The 18,072-nt window shown below is 35.1% G+C and overlaps 1 protein-coding gene across 1 annotated transcript in view; it reads right to left on the bottom strand.

The window, feature by feature from the left end:
• Positions 1–15,214, bottom strand: part of LOC133633441 (multiple PDZ domain protein-like) — a 149,092-nt gene extending 133,878 nt beyond the window's left edge. Inside the window, exons 1-3 of the mRNA XM_062025967.1 lie at positions 15,030–15,214; positions 8,179–8,268; positions 2,068–2,228 (exon numbers count right to left, since the gene is read on the bottom strand). Coding sequence (XP_061881951.1) covers positions 2,068–2,228; positions 8,179–8,194 — 177 coding nt within the window. The 5' untranslated portion in view covers positions 8,195–8,268; positions 15,030–15,214. The remainder of the gene's footprint in view (positions 1–2,067; positions 2,229–8,178; positions 8,269–15,029) is intronic.
• Between the last annotated feature and the right edge of the window lie 2,858 nt (positions 15,215–18,072).

The raw sequence follows: 18,072 nt of genomic DNA on the forward strand, positions 1-18,072 counted from the left end.
TTGGCCACTTCTTGGTTGGCAAGTAGAAATCACTTCTCCACCACTGGAGAAATATAACCTTAGAGGAAAATGTCATTTAAAACATGTGTATGCACGTACAACACTTAAAACCTTTATCATATTCACATGTGGAATTAAATGATAGAATGGATTAAGCAAATAAATCAAACAAAGTATTAATATGATTCACTTTATGAGACTGTTCAAACTACAAGTGATCACAAAGTACACAGAAGAACAATTATGATCAACATTGTGTACCTTTGTTTGAGATAAAGATTATTTATGTATTTAAAATGTGTTTACTTACTATGGTATATTATTGATTTATTTCCTGTTCTGTTACAAACAGAGAATAAGGAAATGGGATAAAATTGCTATGATATGAAAAGGGGTAGGATTCAATAAGCTCAGCTTCTTCCTACTCCTTTTCGGACATGCTGTATTGAAACAACTGGAAGTATGTGATGCCAGTGTTTCCCACACATTCATTTATTTGTGGCGGCCCGCCACGAAAGAATTACGTCCGCCACAAATAAAAAAAATATATAAAAAAATAAATAAAATACTTTTTTTTTGTCCTGTCCAGCTTCTCAGGCAAATCATATAGTTGATGTAGATGCCCATATAGGCTGTTCACATTTACTTCACAAAAGAGAAGTGTAGGATACTTCTCTTGTTGCCTTATTTGTATTTGACCACTACTGTTTTCTGTTTATTTGTTACTGACTGTGGCAGGACACCTCTGCCTCTGTTTCACTTTATGTTGCTGGTAAATAATATGGTTGTAGTAGTAGGCTAAAGTTAAATTATTTAGTATGCACTAATTAAAGGGGCAGAGCTTTAAGAGACATTTTAGCTTTTATATTTTATAAGATATATATTTTTTTGTAAGAACCACAATTAATAAATATATTTCAGTGAATAACTTATTGTTCAAATCTGTATATAAATATGTACATAAAGTGTTGTAATTATATTGTAAAATGGATGAATGGATGGACGTTTAAAACACAACTGTTATTATTAATTAGTAAGTATACATTTTTTGAGCCGTTTTAGAGAAAATCATATCATTGTAGTAAATTATGCAAATTACTTGATGATGTCATGGTGACCACGCCCATAGCCCCGCCCCCACCGCCACAGGTATCGTGGCAGTTTATGGGAAACACTGGATGCATTTAGGGTTGTACGCTATACCGGTACTAGTATAGTACCGCTAACAAATTATATTTGGTACTATACCGCCTCTAAAAAGTACCCGTTTTATTTTATTTAAGGACTCAATTGCAATAAGAAACACGTGTGTAATGTACTGTAAGATTGTTTGGTAAAATAAAGACAATAATGGAATTTTGTTGTGGTTTTATTTAGAAAAGTATCGAAATACATTTTGGTACCGGTACCAAAATATTGGCATGGAGACCACCCCCGATGCATTACATTGTATCGTATGCATGTTGGAAATAAACTGAAACTGAACTGAACCAGTATTTTCCAATTTTAGTCGTGAAAAAATGTTTTATTATAATTGTATATTCAGCTGATTGCAATATTTTGGCCAGTCAAAACTGGGATTTGGACCAGGAAGTCCAAAAAGAAAGGCTGTGAAGTCATCCTTGAGCAAGACACCCGTCTTTAGGTGTGGTGAGATGAAGAGGTCGTCTTCCCTAAGGTGGTAATGCCTGTGTTAGTCTTATGCTCTTAGCCTATTAGCAAGTCATCACACTTACTGCACCAAACCTCATCAACTGCCAAACAACACAAGCTCAAGACCCGGACTGAGTGCTGATCTCCGGGTGTATACAGTGTGGTCCCTACTTGGGAGAACAAAGACCACATCCCACACAGCCAGCCTGGTTCTAGTCTTGCACACATGTCTCTTCTTCCTTCTCGCTCCCTCTCCATGTCTGCAGGCTTTAGTGTTAAGCCAAGGTAAGCTGATTAGTCATCCCGTTTGCTTCGTGCATTCAGTATTTTGGAAGTGATTCCAGCTCCTTCTTCAGCACACACACCACACAAACACACACACACAAACACACACACAGCGTAGACTTGCCGTACCTTGGCTGCAGGCTGGCGTTGGGCCTTCTGCAGGCTGAGAATGTGAAGGAAGAGGCGGCTCCTCAGGACGCTCTTCAGCAGGCTGAGTTTGTCCTCAGCTTCTCCTCGCTCCTTCAGTTTGGCTTGAAGTCGCTCCACAGCCTCCAAGGCACGCTGAGTATCTGCAGAGGAATTCATGTTCATGTGTTCATCATGCAGCCTCACTCCTGGACGACTTTGTTGTCATCCTAGATCAGGTGCTGTGTCCTCAGAGAAGGATTGCCTGACCAAATCTATCAATTATTTTAGTGACAGAGTCATCTATCGATTAGTTTCTTTGATCAATCGTCACAGTGCATCAATACTAGTGTTGTCCTGATACCAATATTTTGGTACTTTTCAGTACTTTTGTAAATAAAGGGGAGCACAAAAAAATGTATTATTGTCTTTATTGTAACAACAAATGTTAGTGTAGATGAAACATATGTTTATTATTGTCATTTAGTCCTTAAATAAAATAGACAACTTGTCTTTTAGTAGTAAGTAAACAAACAAAGACTCCTAATTAGTCTGCTGACGTATGCAGTAACATATTGTGTCATTTATACACCTATTATTTTCTACACATTATGAGGGACAAACTGTAAAAATGGATTATCAATCTACTTGTTCATTTACTGTTAATATCTGCTTATTTTCTGTTTTAACATGTTCTATCTACACTTCTGTTCAAATGTAATAATCACTTATTCTTCTCTTCTTTGATACTTGACATTAGTTTTGGATGATACCACACATTTAGGTATGGATCTGATGATACCAAGTAGTTACAGGATCGTACATTGGTCATATTCAAAGTCCTCATGTGTCCAGGTACGTATTTACTGACTTTATAAACATCATATACATTTTAAAAAAAGGAAAAAAGATTTTGTGATGCTAAAAAATATATATGTAATCATCGTGGTATCAACTCGATATCTATTTGACCAACATGGACTTACATCAAGTACTTGCAGGATCATACATACGTATATGTATATGTATATGTCTATGTATATGTGTGTGCACGTACGCACGTACACATATGTACCTACACACATACACACTTACACACACACACATACATACATACATACATACATACATACATACATACATACATACATACATACATACATATGTACATACATATATCTCCTAGAGATGCGCGGTTTGCGGACACAACCGCGGACTCCGCGGATAATCAGCGGGTTGGGCAGATGCATGACAAAAAAAATAGATTTTAAATAGATTCGGGCGTGTGGCGGTTGAACCAATTCAGAAAAAAAATACATAGTTAAATGTTGTTACCCACATAGGAAAAAGGAGCAGCACTCTTTGAAACAGGCAATTATTCATCAGGCACTGCTGCAGCTTTCACGCCAAATTTCTTACCCCCTACAAAAGCCTTTGTCACGCCAAATTTTTTCCCCCTACAAAAACCTCCCCCCCTAACCCTAACCCTAACCCTAACCCAGCCTCAAGTCTCTTTGAATACGATGCCACATGCTTGGCACACCTATCTTTGGGCAATTTCAACCATTCCTTTTTGCAGCACCTCTCAAGCTCCATTAAGTTGGATGAATAGCAACAGTTTTTCATCCAGGACGTCTGCCCAAAGATAGGTGTGCCAGGCGTGTGGCATCGTATTCACAAAGACTTGAGGCTGGAATTGCAGCCAAAGGTGCATCAACTAAGTATTGAGCAAAGGCTCAGAATACTTATGTACATTTTACTTTTTTACTTGAATACATTTGCAAAAATGTTGCAAAAAACTTTTTTACAATGTCACTATGGGGTATATTGTGTGTAGAACATTGAGGACAAAAATGAATGTATTCCATTGCGGAATAAGAATGTAACATAAGAAAATGTGTAAAAAGTGAAGTGCTGTGAATACTATGGCGTCACATTAGTACCAAAAATCCAAGCGCGTAAAAACTGTTATCGCGCGCTGATTCTCCACTTCGTGCGCGCGCGCGACACCCTTTTGCGCGCGGCGCTTTTGTGCCTTTCTGCGCGCGCGCTGTGCCTTTCTGCGCGCGCGCTGTCTCGGTCTGTGCGCTGTCATGTTTCATTTTGGTACTTTGGGGGCGGGCATGCTTAGACCGCCCCTTCTTTCTGATTGGCTTTGAAAAAAAAATTAAAAATTAAAAAAAAGAGAGAAAAAATAAGAAAAATACAACTTCAAGTAGGTTGTAAAAAAAGGCAGATGAAGTGAAACTATAGCAATGCTTTTCTTTCCACTCTTTCATGCACACAGATACTCATGTTATGAGAAGTATATTGTTTCAAAAATATCAACATTAATTGTTGATATTTTAAACATCTTTCAGATTACATTGCTCGAATTCAAAAACCACTTTACTACACAAATATTAGGCCCAATGTGCAAGATTATTCTATTAGTATTAGTTATTTTTATGTTTTATCATATCTTAGCTTATTTTTATGTTTTATCATATCTTAGCCTATTTTTATATGGTCTTATTATATTTATATTTCAGTTTTTATTGTATTTTATTTTATTTTATAGTTTTTCATATTGTAGTTTATTTTTATGTTTGATTATATCTTATCTTATTTCATATTATTTTTGGACTTTTACCTGATGTGTATTTTAATTATTTTTAATCCATTTATTTGATCATCTAGTGTTTCCTCAAAGAGCCCTCTGGATCTCCACGTCCAGAGGGTTCCTGTGATTGGCTATTGTCATTGTGTTGTTATTATTATTGTTGTTGTTGTTTGTTTATTTTTATGTACATGTTTGACTGTCTTCATGGGGTGTGGGTGTTATTTCTCATTTTGTTTTTAACTATGTAAAGCACTTTGAGCTGCATTTTAAATGTATGAAAAGTGCTTTATAAATAAAAATGTATTATTATTATTTTTAGTAATAGTACCCTTACAATCACTCCAAACCAGTTCAATAACTTACCTCTTTTTCAGCCAACATTTTTTGATCCACTTCTTCCAATGACCCGCCCTGCTATACTTCTGATTGCTCAAAGCCAATCAGAAAGAAGGGGCGGTCTAAGCATGCCCGCCCCCAAAGTACCAAAATGAAACATGACAGCGCACGGACCGAGACGGCGCGCGCGTAGAAAGGCACCGCGCGCGCGCAGAAAGGCACCGCGCGCACGCAAGAAGGCGCCGCGCGCGCACAAAGGCACCACGCGCGCGCAAAAGGGTGTCGCGCGCGCGCACGAAGTGGAGAATCAGCGCGCGATAACAGTTTTTACGCGCTTGGATTTTTGGTACTAATGTGACGCCATAGAATACTCTCCGGGTGATGTAAGGCACAATTTGCAGAAATAACATTTTCCGGAAATGTCCTGGGAAGTAGTAATCATGAAAATATGCAAATTAATCACACACTTTATTTTGACTCCGAATGCTCCTTTAAGTTAACCGTGTTTAGCTGAAAGGCATCAAGGTACGCACGGGTCGCTGGGAAGTTTCACTCCAAATAAACACCCTGACCAGACTTCAGATCAGTTTTGAACAAATAAATGACGTGCAGTCAAAGATAACACATCAAAAATGTTCCCGTATGACATTATGACGATGAAGTTGCATTTGTGTCCAAATATTGTTTTGTTTTTTAAATTGTATTTAAATTATGCAGGCAAGTAATAACCTGTGATTAATCATGATTAATCCAAATTCAAACATGTGATTTATCTGATTAAAACAATATTTATTTGATAATTAAACATATGCCCTGAGAAGGGTTAATCAACAACAAAACCAAAAAATACACTCTAACGGCCTTGAAGAATATTAGCCTTTCAAAAACCGCTGCAAACATAATATATATATATATATATATATATATATATATATATATATATATATATATATATATATATATATATATATATATATATATATATATATATATATATATATATATATATATATATATATATATATATATATATATATATATATATATATATATATATATATATACCCAAACAATTTTGTGGAATAGCCTTAATTTCTAAGAACTCTTTTTCTGGCCATTTTGAGTGTTTAATTGACCCCACAAATGTGATGCTCCAGAAACTCAATCTGCTCAAAGGAAGGTCAGTTTTGTAGCTTCTGTAACGAGCTAAAGTGTTTTCAGATGTGTGAACATGATTGCACAAGGGTTTTCTAATCATCAATTAGCCTTCTGAGCCAATGAGCAAACACATTGTACCATTAGAACACTGGAGTGATAGTTGCTGGAAATGGGCCTCTATACACCTATGTAGATATTGCACCAAAAAGCAGACATTTGCAGCTAGAATAGTCATTTACCACATTAGCAATGTATAGAGTATATTTCTTTCAAGTTAAGACTAGTTTAACGTTATCTTCATTGAAAAGTACAGTGCTTTTCCTTCAAAAATAAGGACATTTACATGTGACCCCAAACTTTTGAACGGTAGTGTATACTCATATATATATATATATATATGTATAATTATTACTATTATTTAGTTTGCCCCCTTTACTGTTTATGAATTGAGTCTATCATTCAAAATCCGTATGCAAGACAATAACGTATGTTTTGATTTTTTTAAGCAATTTAACTCATAAAATACAGCAAGTAAGAGGTGGCTAACAGTGTAGCTATTGAGAGTACAATATTGCGCCCATAAAGTACTCTGAAAAAACATCCAAAAAGCACCAACAATACTCCATTTACATGTTGTGACCTGAATATTGACCAAGTATTAGTGATATTGTTATTATAAGTGCTAACGCAGACTGCAGAGAGCTAACTAGCTTATGCTGCTATATTGACATATTGAGCTGCTGTATCGCCTCTGAGTTGGTGAAAGTTAATTGTAGATGATAAATCATGTCTCTCACCTGGATAGTAGAAGGTTGTGGACGTAAACCCACAAGTTGGTCCACTTTGACATCCAACTTAGACCCGGAGATGATCAGAAACACACGGAAATAAGTTGTTTTGTAGTAAGGATTATAATGAATTGTTGATGTAAAGAGGAAGATATAAACATCCCATCAGTCTTTATCCCAGTGAGAGCAGACATTGTACAGTAAGTGATTGTTTTATTATGTTAGTACATCTTGTTTAGCACTTAGCAATACTGCTACATGATGCTTAGTGTTTGACTAAATCTGCATCTGTTTAGCACACTAAAACTTGTAGATCATCCTCCTTATATTCAGGCTCAAAAATAGAAGTTTCTGGATCATCATTTGTCCCAACGTAGTCTTTGTTTTCTCTCATCAAGTCTGCCATAATTAGTAGTCTTCTTGTTGTTGTTGAAGGGAAAGTGAACGTTGTGATGCGTCTGTGAAATTAATATGTCGCTGTATGCTTGAAATGATCAAAATAATAAGTAAATAATACTTGTTATTATGAATGTTACTACATGACATATATACTTACATCATGTATATATTACATGTTATTATGAATGTTACTACATGACATATATACTTACATCATGTATATATTACATGTTATTATGAATGTTACTACATGACATATATACTTACATCATGTATATATTACATGTTATTATGAATGTTACTACATGACATATATACTTACATCATGTATATATTACATGTTATTATGAATGTTACTACATGACATATATACTTACATCATGTATATATTACATGTTATTATGAATGTTACTACATGACATATATACTTACATCATGTATATATGACATGTTATTATGAATGTTACTACATGACATATATACTAACATCATGTATATACTACATGTTATTATGAATATAACTACATTACATATATTTGGTTTTTTTGGTGTATTCAGTGTATTTATTGTAATTGGTGTATTTAGTGTATTTAGTGTAGTTGGTGTATTTAGTGTATTTGGTGGATTAAGTATATTAAGTGTATTTAGTGTATTTAGTTAATGAGTAACAAGTGTAGTAATTGTATGTGTCAGAGGGATAAAGACGCTGGTCACTACAAAGTAGAGAGCATATGGAAGGCAGCCGTTACTATGGCAACCATGCATGACACCTTTAATGGTAGGCCACAAATATATACAGTATGTCAGCTTCATAAGGTACTGTAAACTTACCGATGATGTCCATCATCTACGTGTGGGATCAACTCCTTCTGGATGACTTAATGTCTCACTTCATCGCCTGTCTGACACAGACAATAACATCTGAAACAAAGAAAATAATAAACAATAGCATCTAAAATAAAGGAAAAAATACACAATAACATCTAAAATAAAATAAAAATAAACAATAACATCTCAAATAAAATTAAAATAAACAATAACATCTAAATAAAAATAAACAATAATACCTACAACAACAACAACAAAAATAAACAATAACACCTAAAACAAAGATAAAATAGACAACACCTCAAATAAAGAAAAAATAAACTATAACACCTAAAACAAAGAAAAAAATAAACAATAACACCTAAAACTAAAAACAATTATAAAAAATAACACCCAAAACAAAGAGAAAAATAAACAATAACACCTAAAGCAAAGACAAAAATAAACAATAACACCTACAACTAAGAAAATAGTAAACAATAACACATAAAACGAAGACAAAATAAACAATAACATCTAAAGTAAAGAAAAAATCAACAACACTTGCAACAAAGAAAATAAACACCTAAAACAAAGGAAAAAACAAGGCAGTTGCTTTTTTGCAGACCAACATACTAGTTTTCATCTGTTTTATGATCAATTAATGCCACTGAATCAACTTCCTGTCTTACGATCAATTATTGCCACTGAATCAAGTTCCTGTCTTACGATCAATTATTGCCACTGAATCAACTTCCTGTCTTACGATCAATTATTGCCACTGAATCAACTTCCTGTCTTACGATCAATTATTGCCACTGAATCAACTTCCTGTCCTACGATCAATTATTGCCACTGAATCAACTTCCTGTCCTACGATCAATTATTGCCACTGAATCAACTTCCTGTCCTACGATCAATTATTGCCACTGAATCAACTTCCTGTCCTACGATCAATTATTGCCACTGAATCAACTTCCTGTCCTACGATCAATTATTGCCACTGAATCAACTTCCTGTCCTACGATCAATTATTGCCACTGAATCAACTTCCTGTCCTACGATCAATTATTGCCACTGAATCAACTTCCAACCGTGATGAAAGAAATACTCACAACTCAATATTCGTTACATTCTTTTACAAGCCAATATATGGTCAACTAATTCTCTTTAGCGGGATTTAAATGTCCAAAAGGCTTTATGGTAATTAATGAGGACACACTGACGACTCCTGGAGAGAATAGTACTGGACACACCATTAGGTACACCTGCACATTGAAATAAAACAGTGTGCACGTGACAATATGTTAATGTTGAGTCACAACATTAGGTACACACATATAAAATAGTACAGTGTGCATGTGACAATATGTTAATGTTGAGTCACAACATTAGGTACACACATATAAAATAGTACAGTGTGCATGTGACAATATGTTAATGTTGAGTCACAACATTAGGTACACACATATAAAATAGTACAGTGTGCATGTGACAATATGTTAATGTTGAGTCACAACATTAGGTACACACACATAAATAAAACAGTATGGATGTAACAATATGTTAATATTGAGTCACAACATTAGGTACACACACATAAATAAAACAGTATGGATGTAACAATATGTTAATATTGAGTCACAACATTAGGTACACACATATAAAATAGTACAGTGTGGATGTGACAATATGTTAATATTGAGTCACAACATTAGGTACACACATATAAAATAATACAGTGTGGATGTGACAATATGTTAATATTGAGTCACAACATTAGGTACACACATAAAATAGTACAGTGTGGATGTGACAATATGTTAATATTGAGTCACAACATTAGGTACACACATATAAAATAGTACAGTGTGCATGTGACAATATGTTAATATTGAGTCACAACATTAGGTACACACATAAAATAGTACAGTGTGCATGTGACAATATGTTAATATTGAGTCACAACATTAGGTACACACATATAAAATAGTACAGTGTGGATGTGACAATATGTCAATATTGAGTCACAACATTAGGTACACACATATAAAATAGTACAGTGTGCATGTGACGATATGTTAATGTTGAGTCACAACATTAGTTACACACATATAAAATAGTACAGTGTGGATGTGACAATATGTTAATATTGAGTCACAACATTAGGTACACACGTATAAAATAGTACAGTGTGCATGTGACAATATGTTAATATTGAGTCACAACATTAGGTACACACATATAAAATAGTACAGTGTGCATGTGACAATATGTCAATATTGAGTCACAACATTAGGTACACACATATAAAATAGTACAGTGTGCATGTGACAATATGTCAATATTGAGTCACAACATTAGGTACACACGTATAAAATAGTACAGTGTGCATGTGACAATATGTCAATATTGAGTCACAACATTAGGTACACACATATAAAATAGTACAGTGTGCATGTGACAATATTTTAATGTTGAGTCACAACATTAGGTACACACAAATAAAATAGTACAGTGTGCATGTGACAATATGTCAATATTGAGTCACAACATTAGGTACACACGTATAAAATAGTACAGTGTGCATGTGACAATATGTTAATATTGAGTCACACCATTAGGTACACACATATAAAATAGTACAGTGTGCATGTGACAATATGTTAATATTGAGTCACAACATTAGGTACACACGTATAAAATAGTACAGTGTGCATGTGACAATATGTCAATATTGAGTCACACCATTAGGTACACACATATAAAATAGTACAGTGTGCATGTGACAATATGTCAATATTGAGTCACACCATTAGGTACACACATATAAAATAGTACAGTGTGCATGTGACAATATGTCAATATTGAGTCACAACATTAGGTACACACATATAAAATAGTACAGTGTGGATGTAACAATATGTTAATATTGAGTCACACCATTAGGTACACACATATAAAATAGTACAGTGTGCATGTAACAATATGTTAATATTGAGTCACAACATTAGGTACACACATATAAAATAGTACAGTGTGCATGTGACAATATGTTAATATTGAGTCACAACATTAGGTACACACATATAAAATAGTACAGTGTGGATGTGACAATATGTCAATATTGAGTCACAACATTAGGTACACACATATAAAATAGTACAGTGTGCATGTGACAATATGTTAATGTTGAGTCACAACATTAGGTACACACACATAAATAAAACAGTATGGATGTAACAATATGTTAATATTGAGTCACAACATTAGGTACACACACATAAATAAAACAGTATGGATGTAACAATATGTTAATATTGAGTCACAACATTAGGTACACACATATAAAATAGTACAGTGTGGATGTGACAATATGTTAATATTGAGTCACAACATTAGGTACACACATATAAAATAATACAGTGTGGATGTGACAATATGTTAATATTGAGTCACAACATTAGGTACACACATAAAATAGTACAGTGTGGATGTGACAATATGTTAATATTGAGTCACAACATTAGGTACACACATATAAAATAGTACAGTGTGCATGTGACAATATGTTAATATTGAGTCACAACATTAGGTACACACATAAAATAGTACAGTGTGCATGTGACAATATGTTAATATTGAGTCACAACATTAGGTACACACATATAAAATAGTACAGTGTGCATGTGACGATATGTTAATGTTGAGTCACAACATTAGTTACACACATATAAAATAGTACAGTGTGCATGTGACAATATGTCAATATTGAGTCACAACATTAGGTACACACGTATAAAATAGTACAGTGTGCATGTGACAATATGTCAATATTGAGTCACAACATTAGGTACACACATATAAAATAGTACAGTGTGCATGTGACAATATTTTAATGTTGAGTCACAACATTAGGTACACACATATAAAATAGTACAGAGTGCATGTGACAATATGTCAATATTGAGTCACAACATTAGGTACACACGTATAAAATAGTACAGTGTGCATGTGACAATATGTTAATATTGAGTCACACCATTAGGTACACACATATAAAATAGTACAGTGTGCATGTGACAATATGTTAATATTGAGTCACAACATTAGGTACACACGTATAAAATAGTACAGTGTGCATGTGACAATATGTTAATATTGAGTCACACCATTAGGTACACACATATAAAATAGTACAGTGTGCATGTGACAATATGTCAATATTGAGTCACACCATTAGGTACACACATATAAAATAGTACAGTGTGCATGTGACAATATGTCAATATTGAGTCACACCATTAGGTACACACATATAAAATAGTACAGTGTGCATGTGACAATATGTCAATATTGAGTCACAACATTAGGTACACACATATAAAATAGTACAGTGTGCATGTGACAATATGTTAATATTGAGTCACAACATTAGGTACACACATATAAAATAGTACAGTGTGCATGTGACAATATGTCAATATTGAGTCACACCATTAGGTACACACATATAAAATAGTACAGTGTGCATGTGACAATATGTCAATATTGAGTCACACCATTAGGTACACACATATAAAATAGTACAGTGTGCATGTGACAATATGTCAATATTGAGTCACAACATTAGGTACACACATATAAAATAGTACAGTGTGGATGTAACAATATGTTAATATTGAGTCACACCATTAGGTACACACATATAAAATAGTACAGTGTGCATGTAACAATATGTTAATATTGAGTCACAACATTAGGTACACACATATAAAATAGTACAGTGTGCATGTGACAATATGTTAATATTGAGTCACAACATTAGGTACACACATATAAAATAGTACAGTGTGGATGTGACAATATGTCAATATTGAGTCACAACATTAGGTACACACATATAAAATAGTACAGTGTGCATGTGACAATATGTTAATATTGAGTCACAACATTAGGTACACACATATAAAATAGTACAGTGTGGATGTAACAATATGTTAATATTGAGTCACAACATTAGGTACACACATAAATAAAACAGTATGGATGTAACAATATGTTAATATTGAGTCACAACATTAGGTACACACATATAAAATAGTACAGTGTGCATGTGACAATATGTCAATATTGAGTCACAACATTAGGTACACACATATAAAATAGTACAGTGTGCATGTGACAATATGTTAATATTGAGTCACAACATTAGGTACACACATATAAAATAGTACAGTGTGCATGTGACAATATGTTAATATTGAGTCACAACATTAGGTACACACATATAAAATAGTACAGTGTGCATGTGACAATATGTTAATGTTGAGTCACAACATTAGGTACACACATATAAAATAGTACAGTGTGGATGTAACAATATGTTAATATTGAGTCACACCATTAGGTACACACATATAAAATAGTACAGTGTGCATGTAACAATATGTTAATATTGAGTCACAACATTAGGTACACACATATAAAATAGTACAGTGTGCATGTGACAATATGTTAATATTGAGTCACAACATTAGGTACACACATATAAAATAGTACAGTGTGGATGTGACAATATGTCAATATTGAGTCACAACATTAGGTACACACATATAAAATAGTACAGTGTGCATGTGACAATATGTTAATATTGAGTCACAACATTAGGTACACACATATAAAATAGTACAGTGTGGATGTAACAATATGTTAATATTGAGTCACAACATTAGGTACACACATAAATAAAACAGTATGGATGTAACAATATGTTAATATTGAGTCACAACATTAGGTACACACATATAAAATAGTACAGTGTGCATGTGACAATATGTCAATATTGAGTCACAACATTAGGTACACACATATAAAATAGTACAGTGTGCATGTGACAATATGTTAATATTGAGTCACAACATTAGGTACACACATATAAAATAGTACAGTGTGCATGTGACAATATGTTAATATTGAGTCACAACATTAGGTACACACATATAAAATAGTACAGTGTGCATGTGACAATATGTTAATGTTGAGTCACACAATTGTACTACATCATGTTATTTAAGACATTTACAAAAGAGTGTCAATTTACTTCAAAATAACACACACACAGATTAATAAGTGTACACAATGCGTTACTGTCCCAGTAATTAGCAAAAATATGAACTGCCTAATCGGCATTGATTCATTAGTGTTTCTTTATTGGCCATAACGATGATGTGTGATTAATGAATGATAATATTTGTGTCACTTTTATGTGTTTCTCAATCTGTGACACTTTCTTTACTAAAAAAGGTACAATTACGGCAACACATGATCAGGGATTATTTCAATAAAGTCGGCTTCTTCCTACTCCTCTTCGAGCATGTTAAAAGTCTGATGTATTTATTTCCAATGAAACTACTTCAGGTGGTGACTTTTTGATTGGCAGCTGTCAGCTAGCAATCAAACAGTATGTTTATCCATCCAATTTTCTACCGCTTGTCCCTTTTATATTTACGCTTATACAGTTTTACTGTTGCTGGCACGACTTGGTGTACTGCTCAAAAAGAGTTATTACAAACAACAACACGTCTAATGCAAACATTGTTTGCGGCGATGGATGGTGCAGGTGTACCTAATCAAGTGTCCGCCGAGCAGGCCTGATTGAAGAGCTAATTAATGATGGCGTCACGTGGCGTCCAAACGTCCTTCACGCGCTGTCCACAACTTATTGGCCGCCGAGACGAGACAACATCAGTAACGAACATGATTAAGTAACTTATCGGCCGCCAAGACAACATCAGTGCGAACATGATTAAGGCCAATTAAAAAAAAGGCGCGTTTAATTGGACCCGCTAGCATGTCTGTGGCGTCTTTATTACCGTCACGTCCGTCCCTCCAGCCTCCAGGAGCGGCAGCAGCAACTTAAGTCCGCGGCACCGCACGTCGCACGTCGTCAGGCTCCGCCGGAACATGGCCGGACGTGGGAGAAGGAGAAGAAACGCCACATTTGAGAGCAGCAACAAGTCTTTTAAAGCCTCCAAAGCCTGGACGCTGGCGGGGAGGCTGCCCGTGCGCATGCGCACCGCTCTGATCCCCTCGGGCGGGGGTCGGCAACCCGCGGCTCTAGAGCCGCATGTGGCTCTTTAGCGCCGCCCTAGTGGCTCTCTGGAGATTTTTCAAAAATGTATGAAGAATGGAAAAAGATGAGGCGGAAAAAAAATCTATTTTTTTGTTTTAGTATGGTTTCTGTAGGAGGACAAACATGACACAAACCTCCCTAATTGTTATAAATCACACTGTTTATATTAAATATGCTTCACTGATTCAAGTATTTGGCGAGCGCCGTTTTGTCCTACTTATTTTGGCGGTCCTTGAACTCACCGTATAGTCTGTTTACGAGTATAACTTTCTCCGACTTTCTAGGACGTGTTTTATGCCACTTCTTTTTCTGTCTCATTTTGTCCACCACACTTTTAACGTTGTGCGTGAGTGCACAAAGGTGAGTTTTGTTGATGTTATTGACTTGTGTGAAGTGCTAATCAGACATATTTGGTCACTGCATGACTGCAAGCTAGTCGATGCTAACATGCTATTTAGGCTAGCGATGTGTACATATTGCATCATTATGCCTCATTTGTAGCTATATTTGAGCTCATTTAGTTTCCTTTAAGTCCTCTTAATTAAATTTATATCTCATGACACATGTAATATGGCTTTTAATTTTTTGCAGCTACAGACAGATTTGTTTTTGTTTTTTTGGTCCAATATGGCTCTTTCAACATTTTGGGTTGCCGACCCCTGCCCTCGGGGGACACAACATTAGGTACACACACGTGACCATGCTGTTGTTTTTTTGTTTGTTTGTTTTTTCATACATACATTTATAATTCACACACCAGTCAAGGCACTTTCAACAACAAGTAAAGAAAACAAAAAAATATATAAATAGAGTATTAAATTATAATAATTTTTTTTTTTTTTTTAAACGGCTACCTAAATCACTTTAAATGTTTTTAACAAATATATCAATTTAAGGGCTTTTGTACTCTTAATCATTCTCCAAGATTTGATTGATAATTGTGACCATGCTGTGAGTTAGGACAGTGTTGTTCAACCACTGTGCCGCGGCACACTAGTGTGCCTTGGGAGATTATCTAATTTCACCTATTTGGGTTAAAAATATTTTTTACAAAGCAGTAATTATAGTCTGCAAATGATTCTTTTGTGCGAAGGGGCAGGAAATATAAGATTTTCTTCATCCTGTTCCTTTTCGACATGGCTGTGTATTGAATGCAGTAAGGTATGTGAGATTGTTGAAATGTTGTTGAAATGTACACATCCAAGTACGAAATAAATAAAGAATTGAATTGAATTGAATTGAATTGAATGTGTTGTTGTTGAGTGTCGGTGCTGTCTAGAGCTCGGCAGAGTAACCGTGTAATACTCTTCCATATCAGTAGGTGGCAGCAGGTAGCTAATTGCAAACAGCGGGAGGCAGTGTGCAGGTAAAAAGGTATCTAATGCCTGAACCAAAAATAAACAAAAGGTGAGTGCCCCTAAGAAAAGGCATTGAAGCTTAGGGAAGGCTATGCAGAACAAAACTAAAACTAAATTGGCTACAAAGTAAACAAAAACAGAATGCTGGATGACAGCAAAGACTTACTGTGGAGCAAAGACGGCGTCCACAAAGTACATCCGAACATGACATGACAATCAACAATGTCCCCACAAAGAAGGATAAAAACAATTGAAATATTCTTGATTGCTAAAACAAAGTACAAACCCCGTTTCCATATGAGTTGGGAAATGGTGTTAGATGTAAATATAAACGGAATACAATGATTTGCAAATCCTTTTCAGCCCATATTCAGTTGAATATGCTACAAAGACAACATATTTGATGTTCAAACTCATAAACTTTTTTTTTTTGTTGCAAATAATAATTAACTTTATAATTTGATGGCAGCAACACGTGACAAAGTAGTTGGGAGAGGTGGCAATAAATACTGATAAAGTTGAGGAATGCTCATCAAACACTTATTTGGAACATCCCACAGGTGAACAGGCTAATTGGGAACAGGTGGGTGCCATGATTGGGTATGAAAGTAGATTCCATGAAATGCTCAGTCATTCACAAACAAGGATGGGGTGAGGGTCACCACTTTGTCAACAAATGCCTGAGCAAATTGTTGAACAGTTTAAGAACAACCTTTCTCAAGCAGCTATTGCAAGGAATTTAGGGATTTCACCATCTACGCTCCGTAATATCATCAAAGGGTTCAGAGAATGTGGAGAAATCACTGCACGTAAGCAGCTAAGCCCGTGACCTTCCATCCCTCAGGCTGTACTGCATCAACAAGCCACATCAGTGTGTAAAGGATATCATCACATGGGCTCAGGAACACTTCAGAAACCCACTGTAAGTAACTACATCTGTAAGTGCAAGTTAAAACTATCCTATGCAAGGCGAAAACCGTTTATCAACACCCAGAAACGCCGTTGGCTTCTCTGGGCCCGAGCTCATCTAAGATGGACTGATACAAAGTGGAAAAGTGTTCTGTGGTCTGACGAGTCTGCATATATGAGAAGGGAAACTGTTGAACAACTTAACCCTTGTGGGGTGTTCGGGTCTGTGGGACCTGTTTTCGATTTTTATTAAAAGAAAAATGATACAATTAATTAATTTTTCAAACTTAGACTCACTGGCTTTGGCTCATTTTCTGTTAAGAACATATATCAGAATACATATTTAATGAACACACACCATACACCCCCCCTACACATTTATATTACATATAAGATGCCCGGGGTCCACTGGACCCGGGGCTAATATAAGTGTGGAAATTGATGTTCTGTGTACCACACACACACACACACACACAGCAGGCCTAGATGGGGAGGACAGAGTGTAGGTACACAGAA

This window comes from Entelurus aequoreus, linkage group LG18, assembly GCF_033978785.1.
Source record: "Entelurus aequoreus isolate RoL-2023_Sb linkage group LG18, RoL_Eaeq_v1.1, whole genome shotgun sequence".
NCBI classification, from domain to species: domain Eukaryota; kingdom Metazoa; phylum Chordata; class Actinopteri; order Syngnathiformes; family Syngnathidae; genus Entelurus; species Entelurus aequoreus.